This window comes from Protopterus annectens, chromosome 1.part1 (assembly GCF_019279795.1).
Source record: "Protopterus annectens isolate FY-2018-M chromosome 1.part1, PAN1.0, whole genome shotgun sequence".
In the NCBI taxonomy this organism is placed as follows: Eukaryota; Metazoa; Chordata; order Ceratodontiformes; family Protopteridae; genus Protopterus; species Protopterus annectens.
The window spans coordinates 548,199,876-548,217,768 of record NC_056726.1 but is presented as its reverse complement, the minus strand read 5'-3'; the positions used below and the strand labels follow the sequence as shown (position 1 = coordinate 548,217,768).

Genomic DNA, 17,893 nt, shown 5'->3' with positions numbered 1-17,893 from the left:
TGGTACTTAGGTGGGGTGCCAGTTTGTTCTGTAGATCAGGCTCGTCAGGCTAATGGGGCCGTAGTTCCCGGGGTCCATGGTGGCTCCCCCCTTGTGGAGTGGGATAACCGTCGCTGTGCGCCATTCAGCAGGCACAAAGCCTGAGGTGAAGCTATGATTGAACATGGTACTTAGGTGGGGTGCCAGTTTGTTCTGTAGTGCATGTAGAACGCAGCCTGGGATGTTGTCTGGTTCCATGGATGCTGTGTTCTTGGCTTTGGAGAGTGTGGTTTTTACCTGGGCAGCCGTGATTACAGGAACTTTCCATTCTTCCGGTATAGAGATGGGCTCTTTAGGGGGTGAGAGGAGGTTAAAGTTAGCACTGAACCTATCTGCCAGGATGTTGGCAATATCGGTTGGTTCTGTATATTTAGTGCCATTGTGCTGTAACTCAGAGCAGATCTGAGTGTTTCCATTTATATTCTTGACATAGCTATAGAATGCTTTGTGGTTGTCTTTAGAATCAGGGGCGATTTTGTTTTCGTAACCAACTTTGGAGGATTTTATCAGGGATCTCAGCTTCTTACTGAGGCTGACCAGGGAGCTCTTCCACTCATGGGATTTTACTCTCTTTTGCAACAGTTTCTTCCTTCTGTTGTACAGTTTGTTTATGGCATTTGCTAACTCCTCGAGGAGAAGTTCTCTGAAGTCTACTTTGGGTATACAACATGTATGAAAACACTTCCAAGCATACATTCCTAACCTTCTGGAATTCGTTGCATACTTGGGAGTGATATAGATGTCTTTCCATTATTCCCTTGTAAATCCCCTTTCCAATCTCAGTTCCCAGTCTTGTCTAACCACCTTTTATCGATTCTTATACTTATGTGACATTTTATATGTCCTGCTAATTATACCTTTTATAACGTTTTTTTCTGTTCTAAATTGAACTAAAAAACTCTGCCATAGTTGGTCGTTCACTTAGCAGCACCCTATTCCTTAATCTTCACCTATATTCTATAAACAGTTCCTTGAAGAAAGGACAGTCTCTAACCTGCAGTCTACACTTCTGTTTGCCCTCATCCAACCAAATTAACTTCCCATCCCAAGTTATTTCTTCCCAATACTTTGGTTCCTTCTCTGATTTTCTCCAGTAAATTCCAGCTCCCTCCTGCCTATTTTCTGTACCCATATTTGCAGTCATCTCTATTGGTAAAACCTCCTTTCTCCATTCTTGTGTTGTCTTACTTTTAAGAATACTTTCTGTAACTTTTTGAATATAATGTTATGTTTGGCTGTTATTCTCCTTAAGGATCTGCATCCAAAATGCCACTCCCTCCTTATTTACTGAACTAACGATGTTTTCTTACATTCTGCTTCCCGGTGATTCATCATTGTTCTGTTAATGTTGTCAAATGATTACCCCCACCACTACAAAACTACACTGACTATACATCAACATTGTTATCGCATTTCACTCTATTGTGGCTGTTATTTGTTGGGCCCCGTCATCCTCTAAACGTGGCATACATATGAATTACATGAATACCTCCATCACTTCTTTTTCTTGTTTTCTATCTCTCTCTGCTTTTTACATATTTTTATAAAAAAATCAAAAATCTCTCTACATCTGCAGGATCACTGGTTATTTAGCATAAGCTCTCTAAGTCTGGCAACAACTCTTTCTACTTTGTTGCTTAAATCATTGCACTAAATGTTTTTGTGCACTGGAGGTATCAAAAATGGTTGCTTAAAAGCAATCTTTCTAAAGTTATACAAGTTATCCAAATACTCTCTTATTTTCCCTTTTGCACTCTGTAGTTGCACATCTTAATGTTTTGTGAGATTTCATTTAATCTACAGTACTTGAACCTTTGCTAATCCATCTAAGTAGCTCCTATTACTCCTTTTTCGTATCGCTTTCTGTTTTATTTCCATGCTGTTTTTAAACTCCATTTTTATTTTATCTCACTATCTATCCATTCTGAAGAAATTTCTATTATCCCTAACAACTCTCAAAACATTTCTACTATTTCTTAAATTCCTCCTTTTAACAGATATGTTGGAAAGTAAAAGTGTCTCAGTTTTACTTTACTAGTCTGCATCTTTGTCTTGGTTTTAAATGAATATAGACATCTGTGCAGTTGCAGAGCCATGGTTTAAACCCATAAAGCATACTCTGGCAGTATAGGGTTTCAGTGCCTTCCACACTTTTAGACCAGCAGCTGTATAGACATGGGACAAAGGTGGAGGTGTCTCAATATAGATCAGTAAGGAGCATATCTCTAGATTGGTTAAACAGGATGACATGCTGGATTTTCTCTATGTGAAGATCACCACAAATAAAATCCCATACCATATCCTAGCTAGCTATAGATCACTCAACATGATACAAGAAACTCACAGAGCATTCTTAGACCTACTGGATGCACTTACTGTTCAATCGGATACCTTTACTGATTGTGGACTGTAAACCTTTTTAGCCTGAGAATCTTATACAGCCTCAAATCTGCAGGTACAGTGATTCCTGGAGTTTGTAAACAGAAAAACACCCTTCATCAGTTACTGTATATGCCCACTAGAGGGTCCAACATAACTGGACCTCATACTCACAAATATTGGTGAATGTAGCATCCCCCTCCCATGTCATGTACTCCTTGATAAGGTCCAACATTAGAGGCGTCTCCTTTGAAATCAAAATCAACTTGGTAACCTCAGTAAACATAGTTACAATTAGGAACTATTCATACCAGGCGAATGCAGTGGTGCAGAAGTTAACGTTGCCACCTCACAGCAAGAGGTTCTCCGGTTCAGTTCTCAGCTGGGGTGCCTTCTGTGCAGGGTTTGCATGTTCTCCCTGCATTTACATGGGTTTCCTCCAGGTACTCCTGTTTCCTCCTACAAACCAAAGACATGTGTCTGGAGCATTTCTCCCTGGGCCTCCACTGAAAATAGGCTCTGTCCTAGTCTGACTTTCCCGGTCAACAAATGTTAAATAAATATGCAAACTACCTTTTATTAAGCTATAGTTTGCCAAAATTCATCACTCTTCTAAGACCAGAGAGCACAGCAACATATACAGAATTGTTCAAAGAAACCTTGTAAAACCATGTAAATGGCTGCATTGAGGCTGCTGTACTTACCATAAATACGCCCAAAATTAACTCCAAAATAAACCTGCCCTGATGACATCCCAAATTAAAGAGAATATACAAAAAAAAGGAAGTGTAACTCTCATAAAGGTAAGAACTTTCTCATCAAACCTTAACAGTCAACTAGGGAGTCTAATTAATTTCAATAAAGCCAATTTTGAGGTTAAGATAGCCTCCCAGTCTACAACCATAAGGCTTTCTTTAGCTATGTCAGAAACCTAAAAGGCAGCACACAGTAGTGTGCTGAACTGGTGGTTAATAGTACCACATTCAATGAGCCAGGTGACAAATTCAGTTGTTCAGTTCCAACTTTACCCTCCACCCACCCTCAAACATAACCCGCTCCAGCTATAAATAGAGAGCATGTCATAGCTGTGCTCACTGAGGTGAGGAAAACAGTCTAAATGGGCCCGATAATATCTCAGAATACCTCTTGAAAAATCTACAATATGACTTATCAGGGCCACCGGAGTCACTATTTAACTAAAGTCTCAAAACAGGCTGTGTGCCAACAGAATGGAGGACTGTGATGATCACCCCACCTTCGTAACAGCAATGCATCAAATGATCCCAGAACTACAGACCCATTAGTCTGGGATCACCCCACCTTCATAAGGGCAATCCATCAACTGATCCCAGAACTACAGACACATTAGTGTGGCTAGTCTTATTTGTAAAGCCATGAAAATAATTAGTATGGAAAAGATCAACAAAGACAGTAGCAATCTCCAGGAAGGTCATGCCCACTAAACCTGGTGGACTTGGAAAAAAATCACCAAGGCAATGAACGAGGGTAAAATGGTGCATACTGCTTACTTTGCTCTGCTAAGGCAGTTGATAAAATACCCCACATGGGCACTGTTAACAAATTTACAGAATTTGGCATAAACCCCTATATAAGGCACTGGATAGCCAGCTGGGTCATGGATAGGATACTGGAAGTTAGGATCGGTGATACTAACTCTACTAATAGGCCAGTCACCAGTGAAGTCACTCAGGGATCTGCGCTGGGCACACTCCTCTTTGGCATCTACTTCTCAGAAGTCAAAGCCAATGTCAAAGGTCTCTGGCTGACCACGTTCGTAGATGATTGGAAATGTGGAGCAGTCATAGAATTCCCCCCCAAGATGCAATCACCCAACATGAAGGTCTAACACAGGCAAATGACCGGTACCAAAGCCACGGTCTAAAACTCAGTGCCACAACATGCATTACAGTACCTTTTTGGAAGTCAGCACCTCCAAAACTACATCACTGATAAAATACTCTTAAAAGTTGACTCAGTAGTCAAGGATCTGTGAACTCAAGCAGACAACATGTGAACAAAGTAGTAAGAAAGCCCTTCTATGTTGCTGAACTTATAAGTAAGGGCATGGTAGCCAGTCCAGGGAAGTCATCATATCACTGTACTTGGCCCTCATCAGACCCATCACAGAGTATAATGCCCATTTTAGTATGTACCTGATGAGACACATGCAGCAAATGGAACATCTACAAAGGTTCTTTACAAAAGGGATACAGCGAATGAACACAATGTCCTATGGTGTTTCAAAGCTCTGTCTCTATACTTGGTCTCCTACATACCACTGAGAGGAAATCTATGCCTGGCTTACAAGGTATCCATTGACCCCACTCTGTTGGACATTATGCACATATGAAAAATAAACAGCATCAGAACTACTAGATCCAAAGACCTACATTTTGCTTACAACATAAGTAGGGCATGTTGGAGAGAGAGTGATATGTATCTCACAGAATTCCCATTCAATGGAATTGACTCCTCATCCACATGAAACAAAGTCCCTCCCTGCTCCTATTTAAATGTAACTTTGACCACTGGATGGGAAATTGGAAATTCACCACAGGACTGGTGCCTGTCTCTGACAGACAGAGGCTGCCAGTAAATCATGTCATAACCAAAAATAACCACTCTATAAATGTTTAAAGCATAAAACTTGTGGGTCAAACTTGGGTTGCATGGCAAGGCTTATAAAAGACTTACTGGTCATTAGCCTAATATACATCTGTGAACCTATGAAACAGTTATCAGATGTGTGTCAAAGCTTTCAATTAAATATGCACTTGTGAAACATCATTTCTATCCAGCTTAGCCCAGTTGTTGTACCTCTTAGAATAATATGTAAATGTCGTCTGAGTTCCTACTTCTGAATTTGCATTTTCTATACCAAATAATCTCATATTTACAAAGAAATCTACCCTCTCGTTATATTTTCCCTTCTGGGTCCCAGTGATACATCCTCATTATTGCAAACCAAGTTCCCATCCTTACCTATAAAAGTATTCATTGCTGAAAACGGATTTCTCCCTAAATTCTATTAAGCTCCATAAAAGTTTTAGGTCTAATATAAATACATACTAGTGTAATCCTCCTCCCCTGATAGTCACCTCTTACTGCCAAAATCTGCCATTAATGTCTTTTTTTCCTCTTCTATTATTATATGAACACCAGTAACAATCTCTATTACTCTTCTTTCCTTGTCCTTGTTATTCTCCTGAATGACTTCCCTGAAATTCTTTCTGGGTAAAATTGACATGCTCATTTCTATCCAAATGTGTCTCCTGCAACACTGTTACTTGCACCTCATGCTTCCTGATACAAGTCAGTAGTCTGCTTTTTGTCTATACCTGCAAGGCCATTTACATTACATGATAATAATGACAGAATGGTCATTATCAAAGAAAACTGGTATTCCCACCTACTATACATGACAGCTGCTTTGAATGTGTATTTCTAACTTTTAGTTTACATACATTTACTAATGTTTGGCAAGCTGGACCCGTATAGTGAAATCTTGTCATCTCTATTTTAACCTGTGTCATGTTTATCAGAACATGAAAACACTCAAACAAAAAACTAGATTTTCTGAATCCACCATCCCCTTTTAACTTACAATAAACACACAAACCTAAGTACACTTTCAGAAAATAAACTTTTCATCTCCAGATAAGAGCAGTTGCCCTCAAACAATGACTGCACCTACAGACATTACCTATTCTGAAATTAAGGTTATCCATGCTAAAGTGCATGTTAGAGTCTGTGTTCTTATATGCACTGATTGCTTTCTTTTGTCTTATCTATATTCTCTTCCTAGATTTGAAAAAGTGTTTGCATGCTTTCAGTAAACATTAACTTCCAGCCCTAAGAAACATGTATACTGGCTAACTTTAAATAAAATGTGCATTGTTATATTAAATTAAAGTGTTAAGGATGTCAAAGAAGCAACTTTCCTCATAGAAATACGGGTAAAACGTGGCTAGGCTTGTAAGGGCCCTAGGGTATTATAACCTAGTAACCTCCTATGATTCCACAATCCTATGAACTACTTGTGTATCTAATTCACTTCCCACAATTTCAATTTTCATTTTTTTTCACTGATCTGTTTGCCAAAGTACCACCATTAAATGTTAATTACACTCCGCTGAGAGAGATGTATGAAGTACAAAGTGTTCAGATGTCTAATATTTAACTGCTTACACATGCAGACAGCTTATCTCCAAGTAAAAGCAGTTGATAATGAGTAAAAGTGCTAGAACCTTTACAGTTGCACAAAAGAATCTTTGAAAATTTCACTCAAAACACACTGTTCAGACTTCTCATTTGTACATGTAGACTTCCAGTCTCCCACCATAAGCATTTGCTAATGGAAAAAAATAGCTAATAACTTGACAGATACATGAAAAATACCATATTCCATGCTTTTCAATATCTTGTCTTATTTCTCAAACTTATTTACTTAACAAAATCTATAGCATAAACCATTGGCATTAATGTAGATATCCATTCCCTGTAAAAACAAAGGAGATAATTATTTTAATTCTGCATATAATGTGATTAATATATTTCTACCTCTCTTAGCCCTGCAGCCCAAGATCATAATAGCATCAGCTGTATCTTGCTTTTCTTCATCCTTTCTCAATCCCCAACAAAGAAATATTTTTATTGCAATTTAACCAAAATGAATTTTGTGTTTTACATGAATTTGCTAATGACAAATCAGTGGTAGTTCAGCCATCAGTTAAGAGTAACAATACTGTCATTCTTAGTAGTACACAATATTTGGATTGGTATACAAGCCATTTATTTTATGCTTTTATTGGTAAATGATGATTATAGTAAATATTTGACTGTGCAGCGCAACTTATGAAGTCTTATACACAGAAATGTGCTTCTGAGTTATTTTAATAATAAGAATAGTGAAAATCCCATAATGGTGAATCATATGAAGTATTGTTTTATTCTCTGCTAGAAACAAACAAATATGCACTTCTCTTCCACAAGGCCCATTACTAGTGGTTGCAGTAGTTTTCAAGAACAGGTTCATCAGCTTGTGCATAAAGTTCTTAATGGTTATGTAGTAAAATTACCTTCGTATATACTTGGTACTTAAGTTGCTGAATAAGCTGTCCAATAAAATCTGGCAGAATGTTGTGTTTTTGTTGCTAATGATGTTACTAGTTTGCATACTAATATTAATCATAAGACTGTCTTAAAGTACTACTTTACTTTTTTAGGAGAGTATCCTAAGATGCATGTGATTCTAGAACTTGAGTTTTGTTAAAATATACTGTTTTTAGTGACAGTCTTTTAAGAAAAATGGAGGTTACAGCCACATGTGCCTCATTTGCCTCTTCTTACGCAAGTTTTACTTTTTGATAAGGCTGCAACAGGAATATGTACATAGTTATTCCTTTTTAGAGCACATGGATTTTTTTGTAGTAATGATATTCTTAAAATTTCTGGAGGTGATGCCCTTGGCAACAGCCCCTTTTTAGATGATTAATGATATTCAAAGTCATAAACCTAATTTACATTTTACTTATGAAATTATAATATACATTTATTTGGTGTTAATGGTTTAGTTATTGAATCTAAACTGTTACTTTAACCATAAAGTTCTAATTCATTTTTATATGGGACAAGCTTATATTCCGTTCATAATAAGCAACATCTTCCTTATATTTTACAATTAGGCACCTATGCTCCAATTGTCAGATTATTGAAAAGAAGTTAATGGAATTACTTATAAGCTCCTCTCTAAGGGATATTCTATGGCAGACATTGAGCAGGCCTATTTGAAAGTTTCCGATATGGACAAGTCTCAAGTTAAAAAATAATTTTTTCAGAACAGGAAATTTAGGAACTTTGATAATAAATTGTGTTCTGCAATGAAGTATAATGTGTTCTCTGGACATTTGAAACAGATTTTAAGAAAAATAAAATACATCATTACAGATTACATCTATCTGAAAGATTTATTTTCTAGCATACCTGTTTTTCATAGAGGAGAGTGAAAAGTATAATTACTTTGTACTTAGCAATCTATGTGTTCTGGCTCGTACTAGAACTATGGCTTTGAACCACATGGGTGCACACCCCTTGTTTCATATGTTTTACTTATTAGTTTAATCTCTTTAATTCAGTTATACTATTAACAAAAAAATAAAAAAAAAACTGAAATGACTGGAAACTACAGTTTTGATTCACATAGAGTAATTTATGCCCTGAAATGTCCATACAATCTGTTTTTATTGCTGATACCAGCTGGTACAATGGTTAAGGTCTTCATCACCCATCACAAGGTATAAAGTTCAATTCTGATGTCTGGCCAATGCCTGTTTGGAGTTTCAATGTTCTCCCTGTGTCTCTGTGGGGATCTTTCCACCTCTTCCATCTCAAATTCACCAATGAAAAGAGCCATGGGCAGCAGCACAGATTCTACATGGTGCCCTATAAGGGGAAGAGTTGTACAGATCAACAGTTTTGGGCATCTACTGTTGTGCACACTATCCTCAAGACAAAAAAGCATGGATCACAGACTGCACCCCATGGCAGGGTTAGTCATTCAAATGTGTAAAATACGGCTCTAGGTGATTCAATCATGTTGACTAAAATAGCCAAATGGTATGGTTATTAGCCAGTGATACATGGGTTGAGGACTTGAAATACTCTGACCTATGCTATCAGTGGGAGGGATGTATGTGCCCCTATTTGCCAGTGTGTGCCCACCATAAAGGCCACGGTCAATAACCTACTTGCTGGGCAGTTTCCACTTTCCCAGCCTGGGTTACCTGGGATAGCACTGTTGAGCAAAAGATAAAACCAATCAACCTGCCAAACATGAACTAAGAATTGCTATACTCAATGTAGGTTCATTGACAGGATGGAGCACTGAAGTTGGTGATATGATGGTATTGAGCAGGCTAGACATCCTATGTATCCAACAGACAAAATGGAAGGGCAGTGCAGCAATGACACTTAGCTTTGGATCTAGAGTCTTCTATTTAGGAGGAGGACAGGCTAGAAATAGTGTGGGAATTGCACTGTAGTGAGGGAGAGGTTTCAGAAGGCAGTGAGACATGTCATCAGTATTAGTGACAGACTCATGGCAATCAGAGTCCAGCCTAATGAAGGGTAGTATTCATAATCTCAGCCTATGCCCCACAGCACGTTTGTGATCTTGAGGAAAAGAATGTATTCAGACAGCAGTTGCAGGATCTACTAGATAAAGCAGGACAACATGAAATGGTGTTGATAATGGGTGATTTGAATGCATATATCGGGACAGATAGAACAGGATATGATGACTGCCTGGGTCCAGTATGGTGGGGCAACAGGAATTAAGAAGAAGAGCCTATTCTAGACTTCTGTCTGGGAAATGGCTTGATACTAGCCAACACATTTTTTAGAAAGAGACAGTCACAAGATCACATACAATAGTGGCCAACATGCAACTTCGGTAGACTTACTCCTAGTAAGGAAATGGCACTAGTGCAGAATCAGTGATTACAAATTCATATCCAGTGAAACAGTCAGCCCACAGCATAAACCACTGGTTGCCACAATCAGCGGCAAGCAATGGCCAGAGAAGGTTCTGATGTCAACAGAGACCAGGCTGAAGGCCTGGAAGTTTACTGCAGAGATAGTACAGCAGTATAAGGAATTAATCATCCAAAAGGAGGAGGAAATAGGTGGAGATGAAGAAGAATGGCAGCGCCTCAAAACAGCTTATATGAGGACTACAGAACAGATATGTGGCTGCGCCAGGAATGCAAATAAGGTACATAAGGAAAGCTGGGGGTGGAATGCATAAGTTTAGAAAGTCATCAAAAGAAAGGAGAAGTGCAGGAAAAAGTGGGAGATAGAAAAGACATTCCAGGCTAGGAAGTAATACAGGTTGGCTAAGTGATTCAGTAGGTAGCACAAACTATATCAGGTTGCAAGACAAAAACAGAAAGATAAAGAAGATGGTCTGAATCTCTTCATAAAGGATGCCAGCAACAACCTGCTCACCAATCCACAAGACATCAAAGGCAAATGGAAGGAATACTTCCAGCAGTTTCTGAATGAAGAAAACCCCAAAGAAGATATACTTGCCCAGACACAGCCTATAATGAGAAAAGAAGAGGATCCCACCCTAGAAGAAGTGAGAATAGCACTAAGGAACATGAAGTCAGGGAAAGCAGCAGGATAAGATGAGGTCACAGCAGATATGATAAAGATGTTGGCTCAGATGAGGTCACAGCACATATCGTATAAAGATGTTGGGTGAGATAGGGGAGAAATGGCTCTTGAGGATACCCACAGTAGTGTGGACAGAAAGGAATATTCCAGATGAGTGGAGAATAAGCATACTCATACCAAAGTACAAAAACAAAGGGGACATCCACAACTTTGGGAAGTACAGAGGTATCAAAATCCTGTTACCTTGCATGAAAGATCTGGAGAGAGTGATTGATAAATGGCTACGCAGGGTAGTAGAAAGCAAAACAGGAGATGAACAGTTCAGATTCAGATCAGGATGCAATACAACTCCCCTGATGTTTGCATTGAAAGAGATAAGTTGAGAAGAACCTAGAGAAGAGAAAAGAGTCCAACTGGGCATTCCTAGACTTGGAGAAAGCATATGAACAGGTCCTAAGAAAGCTGATTTTGGCAGTCCTGCAGTAGTTTGAAGTCCCAGAGACATTGGCAGAATTAGTGCAGGCTGTGTAGAATGACCCAATTACTCAAGTATGAACAGTGTTCAGTCTCACAGAGGGTTCCCAGTCAAAGTGGGTGTGTATTAAGGTTCATCTCTGAGCCCACTGCTGTTCATACTGGTGATGAATTGCATTAGTAAACAGGTTGGAAGGGACAGATCAACGAAGTCTCTGTATGCAGATGACTTGGATTATAGGCAGAATCTCAGCAAGAACTTCAGCAAAGGATAGGGGAATGGAATACAAAACTGAAGACACATAGAATGAAACTATGTACAGATAAGACAGTGGTAATGGCTTCAAATTAGGGAAACTGGAAGAAGCTTAAAATTGAGATAGACGGGAAGATAGCAGAACAGGTTACTACCTTCAAATATCTGGGAAGGGTGGTTGAGGAGAAGGGAAGTCTAAATGAAGAGGTCAAAGTTATAATCATTGGGGTTGCAGCCATCTGGTACAGTGTGTCAGCTGTAGTGTATGACAGATGAATGCCAAAAAAGCTGAGATGTAAGGTGCATAAAACAGTGTTGTGACCAGTACTGCTGTATGGTACAGAAACCTAGGCAGTAATGGAAGAACAGCTGAAAAGCCTAAAGGTGATGGAAATTAAGTGCCTCAGAAAGGTCATAGGATGCAAACTGTGGGATAGATTTAGAAATGAGGACATAATAGCAGAAGCTCCAATTGCAGAAAAGATGAAAGAGAACAGAATACGGTAGTTTGGGCACACATGCAGAAAAGCAGAATAGAATCTGGTAAAGAAGATTTGGAACAGACAGGAAGAAGGTAACAGGGAATGAGGGCATCCAGCAAATAAGTGGATGGATTGTGAGAGAGGATCTGGGACAGGCAGGCATGAGTGTCAAAAGGCAGGAGCGTGACAGTGAATTGAGAAAGATGGTAACAGTTAGCATGACACACCGATCCAGTATTGAAAAAAAGGGGAAAAGGAGGAATGATGATGATGATTGTATTGGTGAAACTAAAAGAAAATTAAAAAAAAAATAAAAAAGACTGCAGGAGCATCTCAGGGATATTAATCACACAGTAGATCACAGTCAAGTTGATATTCATTTCTGAAATAAACATAATAGCAATACTGAAGTATTATATGATACTATATTATGTTAAGTTGGAATGAATATTAATAATGATGGTACAGTAAAGAATAATTTAAAGAAGGAAACTCCATTATTTCTGAAACTGAAATCATTAAGACCTTATGGTCTTAACACAAATATTAACTAGAAGTCATTCATTTAATTGATCAACTTTTTATTGTTATTTTTTTATACGTCTGGATTGCACAATACTGTACAAATCCTGGAAGGTCTTTTGAGGCTGGGGGAATACAGTTTAATACAATTTGTGGCTGATTTTCTTCTTCTTTTATTACATATACATTAAACAACTTTTAGCCATGACATGTTTCCCCTTTCCTCGTATAAGGAAGAAGAAAAGAGAAGGCATGTTACCATACTCTGAGGGGAAAAAACAATGAATCATATGACAAAAATCTAACCTACAGTTAAAGATAATAATGGCATGCTTACTGCAAATATATCAGAGCAGAATATATACCTTAGCCAACAGAGATTAAATTCATAGAATTGGTGCTTAAAGGGTAACTTAAACAAAACACACAACGGAGTAAATAAAACCCACCTAAGTGGGGGGGCTACACTACCCACACCCCCCAACCATATACACCAACTCTGGGATCACACTACAGTGGAGAAAAGGACAAGCTGGGCAAGTGTTTACTTACCCTGGGAAAAATTCACCATTCGGGGTATTCAAGGTTTCACGATTTTCATCTCGCAAAATGAGATTCCATTATATGGAATTTTGAACTTCAGAGGAGGATCCATATATTAGCACATTACTATCAAGTCTATGTCTATTCTCTAATGAAATCAAATTAAAACATATTAAAAAAAATAAAAATGTTATTTATTTTTTGAGTTAATGAAGTCTGTTTAACAGAATATAATTTTATAAATTTGGAAAATGTTATGAATATATTTAAACAAAAGGTGATTTGACAGATAACGAATGCCTTACAAATATTTTAACTCAGATATTATGTGGTATTCCATCTTTAGAAATAATTAAATAATTATATTTTCATTCAGTTCTGAATAACAGCATTATAAACACATTTCTTTTACCTATAGTATATGAAATTATATTCATGAGTCTTACTGGAAACATACAAATCTTTGTTTCTTGACATGAGTGATATTCAAAAATAAATTACTTTGAAATATGTTCATTCAACCAGGTCTTTCTTTTGAGAACCTTTTTCAGCAATATTTATTCATAATTCCTTCTTCATACATACAAATTTGTATAAAGTTTAAAAATGATAACTACATGTCTTAAAAGCACATCATCAAGAAAAGTCAGAAAGAAAAGATGTATATCCTAGTCATAAGTGTCTGTAAGTGGTGCCAAGATTATTTATTTATTTATATTTATTTACCAAGAGGTACAGCACTGATCAAATATGACCAATTCCTGGTTCAGCCCCAATTGCAAAGTGCAACAAGTTACAAATAAATGATACAAATGCAAAAATACCTTAGCAGTTTGACAGTAACTGATCCAAAAGATAGATAAATGCAGAATGGGTTGTAATTGGGGACATTTGTAAAGAGTTACCAAACAGATATTCAAATATTGTTGTATGACAATTTCAAGTTTTAATCCCTTTGTTCCTAGATCTGTGGTACCATCATAAAGCCCTCTATTATGGTTTCTATGAGAAGTAGCTAGGGATACTGTTATTAACAACTGACAAATAATTCAGCCTCCTACATTTTGAGATGTCCTTAAGCTCTTATATCCGGTCTATGAAAAATGGCACACCAAATATAACTAGCTAAAAGTTGAGCATAAACAAGGTAAAGTATTGATAAATACAATTGTTGTATTACGGTATCTGAATTTTTATTTTATTTCTTAATTTGTGGATCCTTTTAAAACAGCTAATAAATAAGTTTAAAACTTTCCAAATACTATTATGAGTAAATTTTGACAGGCTGCCACTGGATACACTACATACACTGAGCTGTTATCTCTCACTGTGATATTATCAAATGTGTTGCACTCGTCTACACATGCTCAGAGTAACTTCTGAGGAACAGGTAGGGTAAAGGAAACAGGCAAAAAACAAAAAAATATACTCTTAAACTAAATACCATTTTTACTCTGGTCTTTATAATATATTGAGAACTTCCATGTGACATTAAGACCAACAAGGAAATGTTATCCATAAACTACCACATAAAGCTACTATCTTGCATGTCTACAGGTCCCAACAGCTGTCCTTCTACATGCAACACCAGCCACCAACGCCCCCACAGCAGTGTACTGAAGGAGATGCTAAGTTCCTCGACTTATATGACTGTAACACAGATTCACTAAAGGAATGAACACTGCTGTCTGGCATAACAAATTTTTCTACAAAAACATAACTGAATCAAGTATGATATTGTAGCAAAACTCAGAATGAAATACCACATTAAATGTGTCACTGTCACACATCAGTAGCATGCAATACAGAGGTCTAAAGCAAGAGTAGCAAAAAAATCCTTCTGTTTTCTTTGACACTGAAGCCTTCAATGGAATATAGCTTAGGTCAGGTCAGACCATTTCAGTAATTGCATTCCCTGTTATTACCTACCTCATGGAGACAGGTGTACTGCACATGGTAAGGAGGTCAGAAAGTTTCAGTAATTACATTCCCTTTTATTACCTACCTCATGGAGACAGGTGTACTGCACATGGTAAGGAGGTCAGAAAGTTTCAGTAATTAAATTCCCTTTTATTACCTACCTCATGGAGACAGGTGTACTGCACATGGTAAGGTCGTCAGACAGTTTCAGTAATTGCATTCTAAGTTATTACCTACCTCATGGAGACAGGTGTACTGAACACAGTAAGGAGGTCAGACAGTTTCAGTAATTGCATTCTCAGTTATTACCTACCTCATGGAGACAGGTGTACTGCACATGGTAAGGAGGTCAGACAGTTTCAGTAATTACATTCCCTGTTATTACCTACCTCATGGAGACAGGTGTACTGCACATGGTAAGGAGGTCAGACAGTTTCAGGAATTGCATTCCCTGTCATTACCTACCTCATGGAGACAGGTGTACTGCACATGGTAAGGAGGTCAGACAGTTTAAGTAATTGCATTCCCTGTTATTACCTACCTCATGGAGACAGGTGTACTGCACATGGTAAGGAGGTCAGACAGTTTCAGTAATTACATTCCCTGTTATTACCTACCTCATGGAGACAGGTGTACTGCACATGGTAAGGTCGTCAGACAGTTTCAGTAATTGCATTCCCAGTTATTACCTACCTCATGGAGACAGGTGTACTGAACACAGTAAGGAGGTCAGACAGTTTCAGTAATTGCATTCCCAGTTATTACCTACCTCATGGAGACAGGTGTACTGCACATGGTAAGGAGGTCAGACAGTTTCAGTAATTACATTCCCTGTTATTACCTACCTCATGGAGACAGGTGTACTGCACATGGTAAGGAGGTCAGACAGTTTCAGTAATTACATTCCCTGTTATTACCTACCTCATGGAGACAGGTGTACTGCACATGGTAAGGAGGTCAGACAGTTTAAGTAATTGCATTCCCTGTTATTACCTACGTCATGGAGACAGGTGTACTGCACATGGTAAGGAGGTCAGACAGTTTAAGTAATTGCATTCCCTGTTATTACCTACCTCATGGAGACAGGTGTACTGCACATGGTAAGGAGGTCAGACAGTTTCAGTAATTACATTCCCTGTTATTACCTACCTCATGGAGACAGGTGTACTGCACATGGTAAGGAGGTCAGACAGTTTCTGTAATTACATTCCCTGTTATTACCTACCTCATGGAGACAGGTGTACTGCACATGGTAAGGAGGTCAGACAGTTTCAGTAATTACATTCCCTGTTATTACCTACCTCATGGAGACAGGTGTACTGCACATGGTAAGGAGGTCAGACAGTTTCTGTAATTACATTCCCTGTTATTACCTACCTCATGGAGACAGGTGTACTGTACTTGGTAACGAGGTCAGACAGTTTCAGTTATTACATTCCCTGTTATTACCTACCTCATGGAGACAGGTGTACTGCACATGGTAAGGAGGTCAGACAGTTTCAGTAATTACATTCCCTGTTATTACCTACCTCACGGAGACAGGTGTACTGCACATGGTAAGGAGGTCAGACAGTTTCAGTAATTACATTCCCTGTTATAACCTGCCTCATGGAGACAGGTGTACTGCACATGGTAAGGTCGTCAGACAGTTTCAGTAATTGCATTCCCAGTTATTACCTACCTCATGGAGACAGGTGTACTGTACTTGGTAACGAGGTCAGACAGTTTCAGTTATTACATTCCCTGTTATTACCTACCTCATGGAGACAGGTGTACTGCACATGGTAAGGAGGTCAGACAGTTTCAGTAATTGCATTCCCAGTTATTACCTACCTCATGGAGACATGTGTACTGCACATGGTAAGGAGGTCAGACTGTTTAAGTAATTGCATTCCCTGTTATTACCTACCTCATAGAGACAGGTGAACTGCGCATGGTAATGAGGTCAGACAGTTTCAGTAATTACATTCCCTGTCATTACCTACCTCATGGAGACAGGTGTACTGGACATGGTAAGGAGGTCAAACAGTTTCAATAATTACATTCCCTTTTATTACCTACCTCATGGAGTCAGGTGCACTGCACATGGTAAGGTCGTCAGACAGTTTCAGTAATTGCATTCCCAGTTATTACCTACCTCATAGAGACAGGTGAACTGCGCATGGTAATGAGGTCAGACAGTTTCAGTAATTACATTCCCTGTCATTACCTACCTCATGGAGACAGGTGTACTGCACATGGTAAGGAGGTCAAACAGTTTCAATAATTACATTCCCACCTACCTCATGGAGACAGGTGCACTGCACATGGTAAGGTCGTCAGACAGTTTCAGTAATTGCATTCCCAGTTATTACCTTCCTCATGGAGACAGGTGTACTGCACATTGTAAGGAGGTCAGACAGTTTCAGTTATTACATTCCCTGTTATTACCTACCTCATGGAGACAGGTGTACTGCACATGGTAAGGTCGTCAGACAGTTTCAGTAATTACATTCCCTGTTATTACCTACCTCACGGAGACATGTGTACTGCACATGGTAAGGAGGTCAGACAGTTTCAGTAATTACATTCCCTGTTATTACCTACCTCATGGAGACAGGTGTACTGCACATGGTAAGGAGCTACTTTTTCTTCTCCTTTAATTTCAACACTGATCTGTAGTCGAATAGCACCAGAAACAGCAGATTTGTCTGTCCGCTTCTCTGCAAAAACAAAGAAAATGAACAGAATTGTAAGTTTTGATTGATGATAGGAAATAAGGAATGTTCATAATTACTTAATTGTTTGCAGTGTACGATAAACATGTACACCCCCCCCCCCAACACACACACAAAAGCCTATTCAGTGCTCACATAGCTTTCAGTAGGATTCAGTACGTTAGTTGGTACAGATTTTCGAAGTAATTTCAGGAAATTTTAAACAAAGTGTACAAGGAACAGTACAGGCATCTGCATTTTCCAGCTTATACCCTAGAAATCAAGACTACCTGCTGAACAATTAGTGATCAAATAAGTAAAAGTGTGAACTACTATGTCCATGATAAACAGTGTCCAAGGTGCTTTCTATAATCTTTCTCTGGCCT

At 38.4% G+C, this 17,893-nt stretch overlaps 1 protein-coding gene across 9 annotated transcripts in view; it reads right to left on the bottom strand.

Annotated features, from left to right (window-relative positions):
* LOC122806326 (protein unc-13 homolog B-like) overlaps nt 1–17,893 on the bottom strand; it is a 2,554,726-nt gene that overhangs the window by 1,405,682 nt on the left and 1,131,151 nt on the right. For all 9 annotated transcript variants that reach the window (XM_044076650.1, XM_044076675.1, XM_044076685.1 and 6 more), the window contains one exon: nt 17,398–17,513. In XM_044076650.1, coding sequence (XP_043932585.1) covers nt 17,398–17,513 — 116 coding nt within the window. The remainder of the gene's footprint in view (nt 1–17,397; nt 17,514–17,893) is intronic.